The 15,681-nt window shown below is 37.0% G+C and overlaps 4 protein-coding genes across 8 annotated transcripts; 1 reads left to right on the top strand and 3 right to left on the bottom strand.

Annotated features, from left to right (window-relative positions):
* LOC128896714 (DNA replication licensing factor MCM4) lies at positions 1-3,455 on the bottom strand. The gene is made up of 8 exons (XM_054160129.1): positions 3,142-3,455; positions 2,736-3,070; positions 1,781-2,673; positions 1,392-1,711; positions 1,052-1,329; positions 574-974; positions 299-509; positions 1-225 (listed from the first exon to the last, which is right to left on the bottom strand). The coding sequence occupies exons 1-8, from the start codon at positions 3,302-3,304 to the stop codon at positions 130-132; spliced, it is 2,697 nt and encodes an 898-aa protein (XP_054016104.1). The 5' UTR covers positions 3,305-3,455; the 3' UTR covers positions 1-129.
* LOC128896709 (DNA-directed RNA polymerase I subunit RPA2) lies at positions 3,452-10,517 on the top strand. The gene is made up of 16 exons (XM_054160119.1): positions 3,452-3,470; positions 3,559-3,635; positions 3,703-4,035; positions 4,121-4,360; positions 6,808-7,130; positions 7,211-7,470; positions 7,551-7,793; positions 7,872-8,149; positions 8,234-8,431; positions 8,507-8,614; positions 8,685-8,861; positions 8,939-9,153; positions 9,227-9,365; positions 9,462-9,618; positions 9,707-10,125; positions 10,224-10,517. Exons 1-16 carry the CDS (start codon positions 3,467-3,469, stop codon positions 10,431-10,433), a joined length of 3,381 nt encoding a protein of 1,126 aa, XP_054016094.1. The 5' UTR covers positions 3,452-3,466; the 3' UTR covers positions 10,434-10,517.
* Positions 4,532-6,318, bottom strand: LOC128896722 (uncharacterized). Of its 3 annotated transcripts, XM_054160148.1 has the most exons (3): positions 6,170-6,318; positions 5,928-6,057; positions 4,532-5,813 (listed from the first exon to the last, which is right to left on the bottom strand). In XM_054160148.1, exon 3 carries the CDS (start codon positions 5,802-5,804, stop codon positions 4,662-4,664), a length of 1,143 nt encoding a protein of 380 aa, XP_054016123.1. In that variant the 5' UTR covers positions 5,805-5,813; positions 5,928-6,057; positions 6,170-6,318; the 3' UTR covers positions 4,532-4,661. The 3 variants fall into 3 exon arrangements, with proteins under 3 accessions (XP_054016123.1, XP_054016122.1, XP_054016124.1); XM_054160147.1 differs by having other exon boundaries at positions 5,928-6,318; XM_054160149.1 differs by having other exon boundaries at positions 4,532-5,810; positions 5,928-6,318.
* LOC128896717 (V-type proton ATPase subunit H) lies at positions 10,253-14,034 on the bottom strand. 3 transcript variants are annotated; one of them, XM_054160133.1, is made up of 11 exons: positions 13,836-14,034; positions 13,479-13,560; positions 13,179-13,368; positions 12,887-13,105; positions 12,283-12,378; positions 11,871-12,076; positions 11,708-11,792; positions 11,231-11,637; positions 11,028-11,141; positions 10,835-10,954; positions 10,253-10,393 (listed from the first exon to the last, which is right to left on the bottom strand). In XM_054160133.1, the coding sequence occupies exons 1-10, from the start codon at positions 13,891-13,893 to the stop codon at positions 10,861-10,863; spliced, it is 1,551 nt and encodes a 516-aa protein (XP_054016108.1). In that variant the 5' UTR covers positions 13,894-14,034; the 3' UTR covers positions 10,253-10,393; positions 10,835-10,860. The 3 variants fall into 3 exon arrangements, with proteins under 3 accessions (XP_054016108.1, XP_054016107.1, XP_054016109.1); XM_054160132.1 differs by lacking the exon at positions 10,253-10,393 and having other exon boundaries at positions 10,471-10,954; positions 13,836-14,032; XM_054160134.1 differs by lacking the exons at positions 10,253-10,393; positions 12,283-12,378 and having other exon boundaries at positions 10,471-10,954; positions 13,836-14,022.
* Positions 14,035-15,681: the final 1,647 nt, after the last annotated feature.

The raw sequence follows: 15,681 nt of genomic DNA, 5'->3' as shown, positions 1-15,681 counted from the left end.
TGGTATTCCTGTTATTTATTTTTGTTGTAATCAGTATGAATATTTAAAAAAGAATACATGTATATAAGAATAAATTTCTTAGTTATATCATATAAATTATAAAAACAATGAAACTTGAGTGAAAAACAGTTAAGAAATACGGATGCTGCTTCTTCCAATTACTGTTAACATTCCATTATCTTGTAACTCTCTCAAAGCATCCTCAAACATGTCCCTAGTGATCATCTATTCAAAAAATATTAAGATTAAATTAGTATTATTGGTACGAAAAAAGAATTAGATATGCAATTTCACTAACCAATTCAGAAGATTGTCTAATTTCACTAAACAATTTCTGTTGACTAATTATATGACCCTTCTTCTTGTTTTCAATAAGTTTCTGTATCGAGTCACACAACTCCTTCTTTTTCTTCCTCGCTATCGAAGATATACCAGTAGTCAAAATAGTTATATCTATCTTGCCACTCAGAGGATCAATAGCAGATTGTTTCAAGGCCTCTCGGTGCAATCTGTTAAAAGAAACATTTGAAGAGAATCTGTATATTAATATTATAATAATATTTTATCGCGAACCTCCAAGCTTCTTCGACGTCCTGCAACTCCACGGTAGGACTCAGTCTAACTTTAGCGTGTGCCTCAGCCAATCTTATCAGAGATTCCAATTGCCTAGGGTACGCTGTTATTTGTCCACGTCCTCTTCCAACTCTTCTCATATCGACGTAAGCTTGTATCAGTCTCTGTTGACTTTCCTCGTTGAGAACAGGTTGAATGTGTTCCTTTGCGAAAATTAGATAATCGCGAACGATGCCTTTGTTCAGTTGCACATCCTCATCTTCTTCTGATACTTTGTAATATAAGGCTACCATGTGAGAGGCAAGTTTGCTGTCGTACGAATCACTTTGCGGATCTAACATTAAAAATATTAAGTCAAATCGAGAGAGCAAGGTGTGGGGCAGCTTTACGTTTTCAATCACCTGAAAAACGATATAATATATTGTATAGAAACGTTAATAGAAGCTAGTGGTAAAGTTAATTTGTTGATATAAAGTACAGTTCTGTTTTTATTCCACTGTGACTCGCATGGATTAGCAGCAGCGAGTATGCTGGTCCTAGCATTCAACTGACAAATAATTCCAGCTTTGGCGATGCTTAATGTTTGCTGTTCCATCACTTCGTGCAATACCGATCTTGCGCTTTCGTTCATTTTATCAAACTCGTCGATGCAACATATTCCATTGTCTGCGAGTCCTAATGCTCCTGTCTGCAGTATCAATTGTCTGGTTTCTGGATCTTTTGTTACGTAAGCTGTTAGACCAACAGCGCTGGAGCCTACAATATTTAAACATTAATTAATTAAAAGCTTTTAATCGAAACTATTTCTGCTTCTTCACCTTTTCCACTAGTGTATTGCGATCGTGGCACCAAATTATAAACATACTGTAACAATTGCGATTTACTAGTGCCAGGGTCACCGCAAAGTAATATATTTATATCAGGTCGAAAGTGTTTTCCATATACGGTCGAAGACTTTCTAGTTCCACCAAATAATTGCAAAACAATTCCCTTCTTCACATCAGTGTTTGCATAAATACTGGGAGCTACATGTTGCGCTAATCGATCGTAAATATCTTCTTTCTGCGATAACATTTTCAATATTTCAATTCTTTCTGGTGTGAAATTGTGTTCTTTGCCATCTTCATGCCCGTGCAACCTATCAAATATTACAAATAAATAATCAAGCTAAAAATCTCGAAGATTATTCAATCATTTTTTTTCTCACCGTTTTGAGTCATATTTTCTAAAATGAACCACGTCGATGTATGTTCTGTATATGGCATGTAAAGTATGCTCAAAATTAGGCTTATGCGCGGCTGCTCTGTAAATTCCAGTGACGGAGACCCTATCTCCAGGCATGACTGCATCTACTAGATTACTATGGGCGAATAAAACTATAGTATGCGGAGTTTGTCCTTGTGGCATTTCATCAGGGGCTTCTTGTAACTTGATCATTTGTTTATCAGAGAAATGACTTAGATTGTGCACCAAAGTGAAAGAATATTTGTGTGTACAATGTGCGCACACGGTAGGCTCCTTTGTCCTTCCCTTCTCGATCTCAACAAGAGTTGTGAAAGCACAGACGGTACATTTGAAAAAAGCCTCTCGCATTTGTGGAATTAATCTCGATACTCTGATCACCATTCCTGGTACTGTGATCAATTGATCGACATCGCAAGGATTCAATTCCCTCATGGTTTTGAGCTTGGCTACATTAAAGGGACGCACTTGAATCTGATGTTCTAAAACTGCTGCTGGATATTTTTCAAAGAATAACTCGTTTGCTGCCATATCTAGAGTCGGTATCACTTCTTGAGGATAAGAGACTAGTTGTTGATAGAGGTGCTCGTCGTAAGTTTTCACGTGTGCACAGTTGACATTCAGATATGGTTCTTCCAAGGTATGTATCTCCTCCAATTTCTGGAGGTACAATGGTTCAGATAAATTTATGTTTTCAGATAATTCGTCATTCTCTGCCTCTGGGTCGATGAATCTTTCGAAAAACGATTTGAATTGTTCCTTGCATTGACTTATAAGTACATTTGTGCCCCATACAACCAAGTGTGGCCCTGCTGCTTCGCTCTCCGATGTTCCTGGAGCTCTGTGTACCTCTGGAATCTAATAATAATAAAAGCAGTTACTACTATAAAGCAGTGAAATGTTATTACAGATTTACTTACTGGTTCTTGTAGCGTAACTTGACGCAGACGTCTGTCGGTGTTAATATCAGGTCTGTGTCTAATCGGAGTGCCTCTGATTCCACTTCTCGGAGTACGAATAGAACCTAAGGAACTGGGAGTACCATAATTGACAGGAGAAGACAATTGCAAGCCACTTTCTGATCCAATCATTTGCCCAGAACTTGGAGAATGACCTCCTGCGCTGTCGCGCTCAGAAGAAGCGAGAATAGTGGCAACCTGGTTTGCAGGATCCAGAGCATTTTGTCGTGCGCCACTGACACCCCATCGCAGTGGTGTTTCCACATTATTGTCCACCCCATTACGACTAGCAGTACCTTATGAAAAAAGAGTAATTCTTCTTGTAATAGTAATCCAAAATAAAATAGTCACTAAATAAAATACTCACGTGGTGTACCAAAAGCAGGAGATCTTGTTCCTTGTGTTTGACGACGAGGAGTTGTACGTGGACTATCATCTGTCGCAGGCGATCGTGCAGGAGATCTTCCCTGTAATTGACGTCGAGGAGTTGTACGAGGACTATCAGCAGGTGATCGTGCTGGGCTCGACATGATTTCTCTTATTTTTTCAAACTCGTAACAACAATGTCCATGAAAAGCGTGGGAAAATTATTTTCCCGCGCTTATTCTCTACAGCATGGGTGCATACACAATACACAAAGCACTGATACGCACTGTTCATTACCGTTCCGTTGGCAGCAGCGTGACGTCCACATGTGTATAGACTTTATTTATCCTAACCTATTTGTGCACGTGGTACCATGCAAGTATTATATATAAGCTTTTGATTTTTATATTTCCAACAGGCACAAAAATGTTGATCGAACCGAAATTAACAAATACATCGAAAAACTTTGGCAAACCGCCTGACAAACAAAATTCTGTAAGTGTCAACTTCTTTTTATTCTATAAAAATGTGAAATTAAATTAAATTATTATGTACACTTTAGTTGCTGCAAAATCTGGGCGCTCCACATATAGATTCCTTCAATTACATGTTAGAAGATGGCCTCTCAGAGGCTGTCCAGGACAACCCACACGTTTATGTACACCTCTTAAACGGAGACAAAGTTGCTCTGTGGGTCGACGACGTTTCGATTCATCAGCCAACCGTTCCAAGTGGTACAATTGGAGTGAAGAATCATAAGATTTACCCTACAGAATGTAGACAGCGAGGATGTACTTACAAAGGAAAGATAACTGCCAAGTTAGGTTGGTCCATCAATGGCAAGGTGCAAGAAATTCTTGAGAGAGATTTAGGAGAAATTCCAATTATGATTAAGGTATGTAATACTGTCTTGTATCATTTATATTCAATTCATATTATTGCTATATTTTTATTTATCTAATTCACACTTGGTATTATAGTCCAATCGATGCCATTTGAATAAAATGACTCCGAAAGAATTGGTCCATCATGGAGAACACGAACAGGAGTGGGGTGGATACTTTATAGTCAAAGGACTCGAGAGAATGATAAGAATGTTGTTGATGACAAGGAGAAATTATCCCATTGCCATCAGAAGATCGGGGTGGAAAGCTCGTGGCATGCAGTTTAGCGATCTGGGGTTACTTTTAAGGAGTGTACGTGATGATAACACTGCAGCCGTACGTATTTCACTTGTTAGCAAAACATTTGTAGTCTATGTCTTTATTTGTAGAAGAATATTGTATCTCATTAACACGTTCACACCGGCGTGCACCATCAGGCGGCGCGTATCACCGGTGGTACATACTTGAATGTTCAAAAACGCCATACGGTTGAAAATTTAACGTATATTAATTGAAAAAAAGTAGGAGTTACTTTATTTGATCCGAGTATTATAAATATAATTAAAAATAATATTATAAACGTAAATAACAAAAATTCGGTTGTAAAAAGATAATTGAATATTATAATTCTAACTTATCATTTACCTTTTCTATGTATTCTTTTAAAACATGTCAAACAGAGAGCTGGCTGGCCCTTACAACTATTGCAATAAGTCGTCACTCTCTTTGCCTTACTCATGGCATAATCTCTACCCTTTGTTTCGCATAACCATTTATAACATTGCCTACATCTTTTTCTTGACTTTCTCGCAGGCTCTTTACACGATTCGAGAAAATGTGAAACTTTATTCGAAACTGCTGGTTTTTCGATATTTATTTTTTCAATGTCGCGAACATTGGTTAACAAATGATCGATAATTTGTTCCCTAAATTGTAAAATATTAATGTACTTGGTACCCCATCTTTGATTTATATACCATCCATTGGCTAGGCATGTCCCGCATATTAATTGTATTATAATTTTTTGGTACCACTTGACTGTTTTCCGCAAACAACTATAGTAAGATGACAATTGATCGTATAAATTAATAATCTTTCTTTCGTTATCATAGAAAAAATTTTTCTCCACGATACTTCTAATTTTATGCAATCGATCTTCTGTTTCAGCTGTTGTGTCGTCCGAAAAATGTAAATGTTTCAATATAGATAAAAATCGATCACGTTTCATACTATTTTTTATGCATGTGTTCATATACATGGTCTTTTTAGACCAGTGTAGTCTAATTTCTGGTAGTTGCACAACACCCATGATTAGCAATATACCAATAAACGTATTAATTTCGCCTCTTGTAACGGGTTGCCAAGCCTGTTGGTGTCTTCTCCTGCTCGATAAAGAATTCATACATTGTTCTGCATATTTGTTTGTTTCTTCGACTATTATTCCTGCTATGTAGTCGGTGAAGAAAACTTTGAATAGAGCAAAAGGATCGTTGCAATCAACGTTTTCGATTAGAAGTTTCTCTTCTTCCGAATACTCATTTGCTATCGAACGTCTTTTTCTTATTCTCTGCCATTGCGTATCTTCTTCGTCCTCCTCTGACGACGAGTCAGAGTCGGAATCTTCTTCCTTTATGATAGACTCGTACTCTTGGTTAACTAGTGGATCGTTCTGCGCGTGAACAAAATCCTTGTCCGAAGATGTTGAGAGTACCCTTGGTCTTTCATCTTTCGTACTTCTCGTTATTGATTCGCCAGATGAAATACTTTTTTCTATATCCATTGTTACCTACTTTTTTTAAATGGACATGTAAAATTAGAAAGAAAAAATGCCAACCACCTTTCTGGTTACGCTTATTGTACAAATATTTGGTTACTATGCACAAACGGCACGAGTTTTGTTTACCTTTCAACACGAAGTTGTAACAGCGAATAGGTTATTGCAGAAGCCTAGCGGAGCTCGAAAAATGTCACTCGAGGGTTTAGTATGAACCCTCTTTATGAATATATATATTATATAATAATTGAACAATTAACTGGAAACACGTGAAATACAATTGGTTTTGACGTTCTAACAGTAACAAAGTGTTGTCTCTGACAACACTTTGCATTCATAGTTTTTTCAATAATCCACATTCATTCACTCACAGGGATATTACTAGTCGGGACGATCTACTTCGATATCGGCATCCAATCATTAAAAAATAACAAAGTTTATTTACTAATAACAAATAAAGGTTTGCTCCAGTTTGAAAATACATGGTCAATATATCAAGTAGTATATATATAGTAAGTAAGTCAGAGGAAATCATCGCCGTCAGATGGAGTAAAGCATGAATGCGCACGCCGTCCCATGGCGGGGAACATAAAAAAACAGCGCCGGCGCGTAATGGGTGATTTGACCCGAGAACGCGGACAAAAATGATGAAAAATAAAAAAAATAATTTTCATATCAGACCGAAAAACCGAAAGACCGAAATTTCATAGAAATCTAATAACTTTTTGGCATACGAGTCGATCGTATTGCATCCGTCATTTTGATTTTTTAAATTTTGATTTCAGATTCGTAAATGGCGCACCGAAAAACCTCGGCATACGAAATTTCATAAAAATCAGAACATTTCGTTATTTAATTTGTTCGGGTTTTCGGATCAACAACACCCACTGTACGGCGTGAACGTGTTAAACATATTATTCACGACCATTCTGAACCTGCGTATTTCCTAGGACATACTGTTAATGTTATACTGTTATTATTCTTTATCATGAAACTATATGTTTTACAGAGCAATACTTTACACTATGTAACCGATGGTTCGGCAAAGTTAATGTTTACATACAAGAAAATTTTATACTATGTCCCATTGATATTAATGCTAAAGTGCCTGGTCGATGTCTCCGACATTTTCATCTACAATGCATTAATAGCTGGCTGTGAAGACGATTTGTATTACAAAGGTTGTATCCTAAATATGTTACGAGCGATACATCAGCAAGATCTACACAGTCACGAAGAATGCAAAGCTTACATAGGAAGGATGTTTAGAATAAAGTTTTACGAACTACCTCAAGATGCTACGGATATAGAAGTTTGCGATTTCATTATTAAGTGAGTCTGATAAACACGTTACTTATGCGTCTTTAAATAACAAAATATTGCTTTCTATGATTATTGTACATTACTTTCAGACACTGCATAGCCATTCATCTCAACAGACCACTGGATAAATTTTATTTACTCGTTTTCATGACGAAAAAGCTATTCGCTCTCGCAAATAATAAATGCGCAGTCGAAGGAGCCGACGCTGTGATGATGCAGGAATGCCTACTCGGTGGCCACTTGTATTTACAAGTACTAAAAGAGAAGCTGTACTCTTGGCTGACTGGTCTCAGAGCAGGCATCTTAAAACGCGCGAGAAGCGCTGGTAACAGATACATTTTGAGTGTGCGTAAGTATTCGCAAATCCAACTCACAGATGTTTTATATGTTTGATGTAAATAAAACTGTTTTATTTACGGATCAATACAGAGGAAATACTGAACGTAATAAAACATGGAAACTCGCTTGAATCGCAGATGGAAAATTTCTTGTCCACTGGAAGCATAAGGTCGCCGACAGGTTTAGGGTTGATGCAGAATACAGGTCTTACTATTGTCGCTGAAAATATTAACAGAATGCGTTATATGAGCCATTTTCGCGCGATACACAGGGGTTCCTTCTTCCAAGAGATGAGGACCACGGAAGCTAGACAATTGCTGCCAGATGCATGGGGTAACACTTGGTTACAATGCCTTGAAAACTCTCAACAAGATTAATTTGGAAGATAATTTATTAATTGTTCAATTACAGGCTTTATCTGCCCTGTCCATACACCCGACGGTGCACCCTGTGGTCTTCTCAACCATTTAACCATGAATTGCATAATTACAAAGCATCCAGACCCAAAGTTCAAGTCCAACATCCCTATTGTATTGATGGACCTTGGAATGATTCCACTATCGATTGCTGACAATTGGAGGGACTCCTATGTCATACTGTTAGACGGAACGTTGATTGGGTTAATCGACGACAGTATAGTTTCCAGAGTGACCGATAAATTGAGATTACTTAAAATAAAAGGGGAAGAGGTGACGATTACAAATTTCTTCACCTGTCTAATTAGTTTAGATCACCTTATCTTTAACTTGATTAACTTTTATTTTTGTTTGTAGGTTCCAAACACGATGGAGATAGCACTGGTGCCCAAGAAGAACGTACCAGCTCAATATCCAGGATTGTATTTATTCACAAGTCCAGCTCGCATGATGAGGCCAGTGATGAATCTGGCTGCTAAAAGGATCGAATACATAGGAACGTTCGAACAAATTTATTTGGAAATCTGCGTGACGCCCGAAGAAGCCTACGAAGGAGTAATAAACACCATTTCCATAAACCTGCACAACTCTATATAAATCTCGAGATTTTCATTTGATTTACCATTGCAGCTGACGTCGCACCAAGAATTGTCAAAGACAGCTTTCTTAAGCAATCTGGCAAGTCTCATACCAATGCCAGACTGCAATCAGAGTCCGCGAAACATGTATCAGTGTCAAGTAAGATTACAATTTCCTTTCTTCGTTTAACACTGTAGCTGTTTAATTATACTATTTAATTATCTTCCAGATGGGCAAGCAAACGATGGGTACTCCGTGCCACACGTGGCAACTGCAGTCTGAAACTAAATTGTACAGGTTGCAAACACCCTCGACACCATTTTTTCGACCTGTGCATCACGATAAAATTAATCTCGATGATTTCGCTATGGGTACCAATGCAATAGTCGCAGTCATCTCTTACACAGTGAGCAAACAACAAATATTATTATTGTACACTGGTACAAAGAAAGGTTTCAGTTGGATTTTAATTTTCTTTTATAGGGATACGATATGGAGGACGCGATGATTATAAACAAAGCAGCTTACGATAGAGGTTTCGCGCATGGGATGATTTACAAATCCGAATTTGTGGATCTGAAAGATCAAAAGAGTTACTTTTCACGGAATCCAGATAAACCTGAGCTTGCCGAAAAATTGGATGCCGATGGCCTTCCTATAATAGGCACTACTATCAAGGAAGGCGACGTCTATTATTGGTAAATCATTTATTAAGTACACCTGACGTTTTTTCTAACTTTAATTTTATTCGATATATTAATATTTGGACAGTTACTATGACGCTGACCAGTCGACATACGTTAATGGTAAATATCACGGGAAAGAAGACGCTTATATCGACACCGTAAAGCTCTGTGGAACCTTGCACAACGATATTCCACGCAGAGCTTGCATTACCTTTCGCATTTCAGTTAGTAAAACATACTTTTGTATTCCAGTCAATGCCAATCTATATCAACGCCTATCTATTGTACGTTACTAATTATGTAATTATTTTACAATGTAGCGTAACCCGAGCGTTGGCGATAAATTCGCTTCGAGAGCAGGTCAGAAAGGCATCTGTTCGCAAAAGTGGCCCGCAGAGGATCTACCATTCACGGAAACTGGCTTGATTCCAGACATTGTATTCAATCCCCATGGCTTTCCAAGTCGTATGACGATAGGTGAAACTAATTTCCTTTTAAAATACATATTTCCATCGTCGTACAAATATTCAAACTATAATTTATCTATATAATCGAACATTGTTAGCCATGATGATCGAGGTGATGGCTGGAAAATCAGCAGCCATACATGGACTGGTGCACGACGCAACGTCCTTCCGATTCAACGAGGAGGAAACTGCCGTTGAATATTTTGGAAAGCTTCTGGAACGCGGTGGTTACAATCATTACGGAACAGAGAGAATGTATTCGGGGATAGACGGAAGGGAAATGACTGCTGACATTTTCTTTGGGATTGTACATTATCAACGATTGAGACACATGGTCTCGGATAAGTGGCAGGTCAGGAGCACTGGACCGATCGATATTTTAACGAGGCAGCCCATAAAAGGCAGACGCAGAGGTGGTGGTGTACGATTTGGAGAGATGGAACGAGATTCCTTGATAGCTCACGGCTGCTCTTTTCTTCTTCAAGACCGTCTTTTTCACTGTTCGGACAAGACTACGGTTCGTTTCATTTTTCTATGCTTTCTCGAGCGTTAACGCTAGGTTTACCGTTAATAAGAGACTTGATAATTATATTAATATCAATATTAATGTTTTAGACTTCGGTGTGCCAAAAATGTGGAACATTGCTGGGTCCAGTGATGGAGGTGTCTTTAAACGCGCCGAGATTAGGCGACAGAACGAGATGTCGTCTTTGCGGAGACGACAAATCCGTAAGGGAAGTGGATATACCGTATATTTTTCGATATCTCGTGACACAATTAACGTCCTGCAACATCAACGTAAAATTGTCATTCGCGGAGAAATAAAATCATAAATCACGGAAATAAAACAATACTTGTACACTTTTATACTATCATCTAGTAATAATAATACTTTATTTTTTTATAACATTCCATTAAACATTTTAATTACAAATTCCATTAACAATACTCTATAAAGACGCTCATTATAGAGACGACGACGCTGTATAACGATTATATGTACACTTTACGATCTGTACTTTAAAAATCACGAATTCATTCGAATACATTTTGTTTAACTACGCGTAATCACATCGAGATAGAAAGGAATGTCTCCTTATTCCAATGTGATCTTTAGTTTGAAAAAGACAAGTTGCGGTACCAATTTTTACGCACGATAATGATAGAATATTTAATAATATAATGCACGAAGAAAATCAAATGTACAGATTCCAAGCGAAACTTACAATTGAAAAGCTTTTCACGCGTTCGTCTAAGCCTTTGCCGGGACTTGCGTAACTGGCTTGCTCCCTGGAGCACCCGACGTTCCAGTCTGTTCTTTCTCCAATTGTTTTCCTAAATATTCCCTGCAAAGCAAATCCCTCGTTATTTAAAGATAAACAACAATAATTTCACTCGATACACGTTCAAATCTCATACCAATTGTGAACCATGAGTTTCTGAACCGCGAGAAGAGCCTCGTATCTCACATTAGGATCTTCGTGGCCCAAAAGTTGCATCACTCGTTGCTTACCTCCAAGCTGCTCGATTATACTAAAACGATTTCAAAGGTGACGCGAAGGTTACCATCCAGCAAGTACCAATTCATAAAAGCAACCATGCAGTGAAGAAATTTAACGTACTGTTTACCGCGTGGATAGTGCCTTACATATTCTCCCACATCAAAGCTAGCCACGCTAAGTACAAGGGGATCCTTGCTAGTCTCTAGCAAGTGAACCAATATACGCAGCAGCTCGTAATTCTTCTCGTTAAGTCTACTAGCGTTCTCGCGCCAGAATTTGCCTGATTTATGAACGGGGGACCATTCGAGGCGTCCAGATTTCACCTCTGTCGAATACTCGTCGAAGGAGCTCAAGTCTTGAACGGAGGCTTGCAGCTTATCGTTCAAGAACTCGATGTCACCAGTGATATCCTCGTCGTCGAATTTACGCTGTCCAAGGATCGAAAGTTGCTTTAATACTTTGCACTGAACCATGGCGATGCAGTGCTCCTTAGCGACTTGTCCGTCCTCCACTTTCTCGATAAGATTCTGTGGTGTATCAAAGACAAATTAATATATAATACAGGGAAGGGATATTAATTTATATTACGTAACTTACCCTAAATACTGCCAAGATGATACGGGTTACTTTCTCCTTGACAGAATCGCTTAATATGTCCGCTAAGATGGGAATGACGTTAAATCTAAAATATATAAGGGTAATATTATATTCATAAAATTTGCAAGTTTGGTCAAGCGCATCTAATATGTGTAACACATACTTGTTCATCTTCTCGGCGAGTAAAGGGTTGAAAGTGAGGACCCACAAGCAGAATATGAGTTGGTACTGTACTTGGAAGTTTACTCTGCCCGTTAGGACGCTCAACAAGGTAGAAATCCCATCGACCGATACAAATGCGAAACGATACTCGTCTATGCGAAGCATCATTTGCAAACAACGCGCCACAGACTGGATATACTCGTTGTTCTATACAATAATTATTACGTCTTATATTTATAGTATTACGAATGGTGAATGTGTACTTAAAAACTGCGATCGAAGGAGAGGGAGATTGAAATTATGTGTGCGCACAAGAAAAGTGAACTAAGAAGACCATCTTTGCTTCCAAGCAAAAACAGCCACGAGAACGTAATCAAGTAATATTTTTCTGTTAACAATTAGATAGGACCAACCGGATTCAGCTGTTCGCGCAGTTCAACCGCCTCTCTGTCCGCACTGTTGCCTTGTTCTAATCCCCCATGCATGACTGTGTCCTGAAGAGCCTCAAACTAAAACCCGTGACTTGTTCATATCTTTAAATTACGCGTTCGACAACATTTTCTATCTATTCTTTGCGTAAAGCAACATGGATCTGTTTAGTCGCAGATTTAACATTCTGTTCTACAGTTAGTTGCATTTATAATTTAATAGTCTGTAATTTTATTCGGATTGTGGAGACATGTATGCACGTATGGAATGTGTATGAATGATGCCACACGTGATAGTACGTAGTTTTAAGGAAGAATAATTCTTTGAAACAGTATCTTGATCGTATACCACGATACAGAACCATCACCCATATTGTGCACACACACAACTATGTAAAAATAAAAGCTAAGCGACAAATACGAAGCACATAATATTGCATTGACAATGTGATTCACGAAGACTACTCGTTTCTTATTTTACTTTACTTTAGTTTTTCACCATTTCTGTACGAATCAAATAGTGGAACCATACATATAAATTACCAGGCATCTTGAACTTGAACAGAGTGAACAGAGCATCCAAACTTACGCTAAGTTTCAACTGATCTTTAAGCCATGTCAGATAAAACTGAAGATCTGTCTTCTCCATTAAATCGTGACTCCAACAAGCAAGCTTGGCTATGATTCTGGATGTCATATTCATGATGAATCCATCTTGTCTATTCAACAGGTTCAAGAAAGGTCCCCATACAGATTCTCGTTTGCGGTTTGAATGTTCTTGGAAGATTTCCACACGACTACGGTCTTCCTAATGTTTGAGAAATATCTAATTTTCACAGAATTCCTTAGATGTTACGTTTACGTTAAATAAATTTTTATACCTGAAGCATATCGTCGATCATTATAAGAATATACTGAATGGTCTGATCTTTGGACACATGACCAAGTAAATTGAGGAAGGTTTTTGCAGCTTGATGTGGATCCTCTTTCAGTTTTGCTTCTCGAACGTTAGCATCGCTTGTATCAAAGGCAACTATGAAATCATAGTCTTCTTTCGAAATCATTTGAGATCTAAAATATATGGAGAATTAGAACATGCTATGGTTTTATGATATGCTTTAATCTTTTCAATATTATAGTACTAAAATCAATACTAAAAGTAAAATACTAAAAGTTCTTACTGTAGATATGTGTGCCAAGTAATTCGTTGGTTTCTAATATCAGCAGCCTGATGTTGAAGAATACTTGTGGCTGCTAGCATATCTAAAACATTTGCAATATTGTTATTGACTTTAAGTTGTAATGTAAAGGAAAGAAGGCGTTTCTAACAGGTTGTGTATAAGACACATGCAGTTATTACTCTGAAATAAATTGTTGTATATATAGAACAACTCATTGTTTTCACAATGTGTACATAAAAATTCAGGAAAGATACAGAAATAAATGTAATTAAAGTGTTTGTAAGGGATATAAACAGATCACGTTACTGGGAGGGGCAATGTCAAATTAACAAATTATGGAATTATATAAATGTTTACCAATTTTCTCATCTGGCAGAGCAGGAATCATATCCTTGATATTCGCACGGTCCACCATTTTCGTTGACGTTCTTTATAATTCACGTATTTTAAGAAAAATTCTCCTGGAAAATTAACGTTCGATTCGTTCGCAACTCGCACCTCTCAGCGCAGTGCAGCGCAGTGTCACAAGACCAACGAGTTGCCAATATCTCATGAAAGTAACAAACAAGAATCCCTAGCGCACACAAAGGACTATATCTAAGGGGTCGATAACTATCCATACAAATGATAAATTAGGGATATCAACTAGTATATTGTAGCATTACAAAGCTAACAATCGTATTAATTAATCATTTATGGCAAAATAAACAACAATTGTTTTAAGGTATCGGTGGCCAAACGCCCAAGCTTAGCGTAGCGGTGAAGCCCATCTAGCGGCATCAGCAGGAACTATTTTCACTATAAACTTGGGTGCTTTGCCGCTAGATTGCGCCACTAGTATAAAAAAATAATTCATTAAATTTTTAACGCATAATTTAGTTGCATTATTCATTGTAATAAGAATAACATACTACTACAATGAAATTACACAGATCTTCGTCATGTATGTTTCTGTGAAATAATCTATAAGGACAAACTTGGGTTATTTTTTAAAAGAGATTTTAAGGTTATTGGCATTTTGTTTAAATAAAATGGAGTATTTTCATTATTGTAGTTTTGTAGCTGATAAAAAAAAAAACAACAAATTCAAGCAAATATAATATCTTAACTTTACATGATCTTGTGAGGAATTATTATAAAGCCTTACTCTAATGTACTCAGTCAACATATTATGCATGGTTGAAATTTGTCTGAAATTTATCGATATGAATGTCGATATCAATGCATAAATCAAGTCCACGATATTTTATAAAAATTTGTTTATTTCATAATAATCATGTTTTATGTATAAAACTACCATCTAATTGCGTTTAAATAGCCATCTTTCTATGTTGGGAATATGAAATATCCTTGTGATTACACTTGCGCAACCTGTCTTTTCCCGATTAACTAACTTGATAATTCAATACTTTTTAACAATAACGAGTCTGCAATGTACTTGCTCTAAACGTCACACGTAGCTGTCATTTGAAAAGAAAAGCAATAGTAAACAATGGTACAAAGCAACCTCTTTCAGAAAAAGAAAACAAAATTAATTCAAGTCAGTTCATCAGTATGCAATGAAAAAATTTGTTAACATTTTTACACCATTTATAAACATTTCCATCGCATTTAATTATGTATCGATTAGAGAAACTATGGGCAAATATCTATAACATTATTCCTAGAGTATGATTCCTTTCATTTCAACTTTTGTGTGTGTATATGTACGTGTCTGTGTGTGGTATGTACTCATGCGTACATATGTATTAATTGTTACAATTTGTTGTATTCAAGCTCTTTGATTAATATATATTATAGATTCCACAGCATCATCCAAATATTGTCATGATTGGCGAAAAAATCTTGATAATTCTTTTACTCGGTTATTATACCATTAAACATTAAAGAGTTTACGTATGAAGACCATATTCTTGAAAACGGAAGACTATGCATATTATCTTTATCAGAATTTTTCCGAATATTATCCTTAAACAGAACTCTGTGTCACGATTACAGTTATGCGAGCATGGAATAAAATTGTTAATCGAATTAAATATTCCCTCTTTTTATGAAACGTAAATTAGCTATATTTCGATAAGGAGAATATCGATTTGTTCGTAGATTTATTTCTTGCTCTTCCGTTTTAATCGGTATTACATACTGTCATTTATTCTCTCTCTCTCTCTCTCTCTCTCTCTCTCTCTCTCTCTCTCTCTCTCTC

This window comes from Hylaeus anthracinus, unplaced genomic scaffold (genome assembly GCF_026225885.1).
Source record: "Hylaeus anthracinus isolate JK02 unplaced genomic scaffold, UHH_iyHylAnth1.0_haploid 11978, whole genome shotgun sequence".
In the NCBI taxonomy this organism is placed as follows: Eukaryota; Metazoa; Arthropoda; class Insecta; order Hymenoptera; family Colletidae; genus Hylaeus; species Hylaeus anthracinus.
The sequence above is the reverse complement of the archived record's forward strand: the minus strand, read 5'-3'. Positions and strand labels throughout refer to the sequence as shown.

Excerpts from the sequence above, each read along its gene's own strand:
- LOC128896717 (XM_054160133.1), bottom strand. The coding sequence starts at position 13,893 with ATGGTGGACCGTGCGAATATCAAGGATATGATTCCTGCTCTGCCAGAT. Across the intron at positions 13,561-13,835 it reads TCTGCCAGATGAGAAAATTG|ATATGCTAGCAGCCACAAGT; the intron begins GTAAACATTTAT and ends CAAATGTTTTAG. Across the intron at positions 13,369-13,478 it reads ACTTGGCACACATATCTACA|ATCTCAAATGATTTCGAAAG; the intron begins GTAAGAACTTTT and ends CATATATTTTAG.
- LOC128896714 (XM_054160129.1), bottom strand. The coding sequence starts at position 3,304 with ATGTCGAGCCCAGCACGATCACCTGCTGATAGTCCTCGTACAACTCCT. Across the intron at positions 2,674-2,735 it reads AAGTTACGCTACAAGAACCA|ATTCCAGAGGTACACAGAGC; the intron begins GTAAGTAAATCT and ends TATTATTATTAG. Across the intron at positions 975-1,051 it reads AGTGGAATAAAAACAGAACT|GTGATTGAAAACGTAAAGCT; the intron begins GTACTTTATATC and ends ATCGTTTTTCAG.
- LOC128896722 (XM_054160147.1), bottom strand. The coding sequence starts at position 5,804 with ATGGATATAGAAAAAAGTATTTCATCTGGCGAATCAATAACGAGAAGT.
- LOC128896709 (XM_054160119.1), top strand. Across the intron at positions 8,862-8,938 it reads TCGCAGTCATCTCTTACACA|GGATACGATATGGAGGACGC; the intron begins GTGAGCAAACAA and ends TTTCTTTTATAG. Across the intron at positions 10,126-10,223 it reads ACTGTTCGGACAAGACTACG|ACTTCGGTGTGCCAAAAATG; the intron begins GTTCGTTTCATT and ends TTAATGTTTTAG.